The sequence below is a fragment of the Tetrao urogallus genome (genome assembly GCF_951394365.1).
Source record: "Tetrao urogallus genome assembly, chromosome: 1".
Taxonomy (NCBI): Eukaryota; Metazoa; Chordata; class Aves; order Galliformes; family Phasianidae; genus Tetrao; species Tetrao urogallus.
In genome coordinates, this window is record NC_136813.1 from 5286942 (window position 1) to 5288853 (window position 1912).

Consider the following 1912-nt stretch of genomic DNA (forward strand, 5'->3'; position numbering starts at 1 on the left):
CTTGATTTGCTAGTTCAGTGCATTGTTTTCTTTCAGTTTATTCTTCTTATTCCTCTTTATTAAATTGAATTGTGAGACAGCAATATTCGTACAGAAAAAAAAAAAAAGAAAGATAAAAAGGCACGTTATTTCAGATGTTATGAAATGTTAGGGAGGTTAAGAAGCAGCAATCCCTTGATTAACATATTTGACCAAGAACAAATGAGGTGAAACAATAAGTGAGTAAGATCTTGACTCCGTGTCTGTAATTTGAGCATGCTTCTCCTGAGCTGTAGTACAGGGCTTAGAGTTTCACATTTTCCAAATGACACATAAAATGTTGGCAAAGCATCCTGAATGCCAGTTTCAGCTTTGAATTAACTATGATCAGGATAATAGAGTGTATTGAAGGATATGCTCCAGTTACAACTAAAGATACCGCAACCTTTACAAAATCTTTGCTTTGAGAAGTTGACAAAGTCAAAAGAATTTGAGCTACAAAACTGGAAATGTATAGGATTAGGAAAGAAATAATGGATTTGATGGCAATTAGGTGAACATCTATCAAAGGATCCCTGAAGCTCTCTACATAGCATTGCATTTTCTTGGTGTGTTTCCACAGAGAATCAATTAATAGGCCTGAAGTTATTATAGATAGCACCAGAGGAAAAAAGCAACCTGTAAAGTAAAGAAGAAGCAGGTACAAATGTGAACTATCCCAGCCACTGATATGTGCTGTGCTATTGTCTCCACAGTTCCCCGTTGACCTGCAGAGGTAGGTGTTGGGTGTAATCCATAATAAGGGAAATGAAGTTATAGAAGAGATTAACAGTGATCCTAGAAGCAGCCATGGGATCATTGCAGTTATTCTGAGCTTGATTTGTAGCAACAGCCATTGTGTGACATTGATTATTTTAACACAGTAGAGGACATAGAGCCAAGTACTGAACCACAGACTAGCATGGTTTACAAACATCCATATAGCACCAAAAGTTTTGTACACAGAAGCCAACTTAAACACATCTGTAAAGTAGAGACTGTGAATGTACATCATTACGGTCACCTGCAAAATAAATCTTGATGTGCTCAGGAAGATGAGGATCATATCAGCTGCAGATATTCTTTTGCTTCTGATCCAGTTAATGCTATTAACAGCAGTAATAAATCCATTTCCCATAAATCCAACAACAACTTCAATAGCAACAATGCACATTGAAACGATGAGAACAGGTGGTAACATCTTGTTGCTCTGGTCGCTTCTGCCTGTTTAACTTGTGGAGCTGTGTAAGAGGATGAGCAGACCACACAGTATATGACTAGCTCCCAGACTGCTCACTTTATATCTCAGAAGAAAAACGCATCTGCAAAAAATGATTGCTGGGATTGTTCCTGAGTTTGCAAATTAGAGAAGGACTTAGCAATTAATTCTAACCTTTCACATACAAAAGATTTGCCTACATTTTTCATTAGGGATATGAGGTAGTCAGCTGTATTAACCTTCCAATTTTTATCCTATTATATTCCTTCCTAGCATGACAGAAGGCTCTATGACTCTGTGGTTTGACTGTACCTGGCAATGTGGAAGGGATGTATCACACAACCCACCAGAGGCAGCAGCTTGTTAGGAGATAACAAGAGATTATTCATCCACAGACTCATTAATTCAATCTACAAAAGTAATCATAAAGCCATAGAATTGTTTGAGTTGAAAAGCCCCTTAAATTTTATGTACTCCAACTCCCTTGCAATTAACAGCGACATTTATAGCTAAATCGGGTAATGTTGAAACAGTAATATTGTCAAGAAATGCTTTCATGAATTATAGACATATGAAGGAATAAAGAAGGACTTTGACAACAGAGTAGGAAGCATCTGAAATCATCTGGCTACTGGAAAAGTACTTGAAGTTTTTAGATGATAGATTATTGTTTTT

General features: G+C 36.9%; 1 protein-coding gene across 1 annotated transcript; it reads right to left on the reverse strand.

Moving 5' to 3' along the window:
• Nucleotides 1-283: 283 nt before the first annotated feature.
• On the reverse strand, nucleotides 284-1219 carry LOC306955405 (taste receptor type 2 member 40-like; the record flags this gene model as incomplete). Its single annotated transcript, XM_079546688.1, has 1 exon — nucleotides 284-1219. The coding sequence occupies one exon, from the start codon at nucleotides 1217-1219 to the stop codon at nucleotides 284-286; it is 936 nt and encodes a 311-aa protein (XP_079402814.1).
• Nucleotides 1220-1912: the final 693 nt, after the last annotated feature.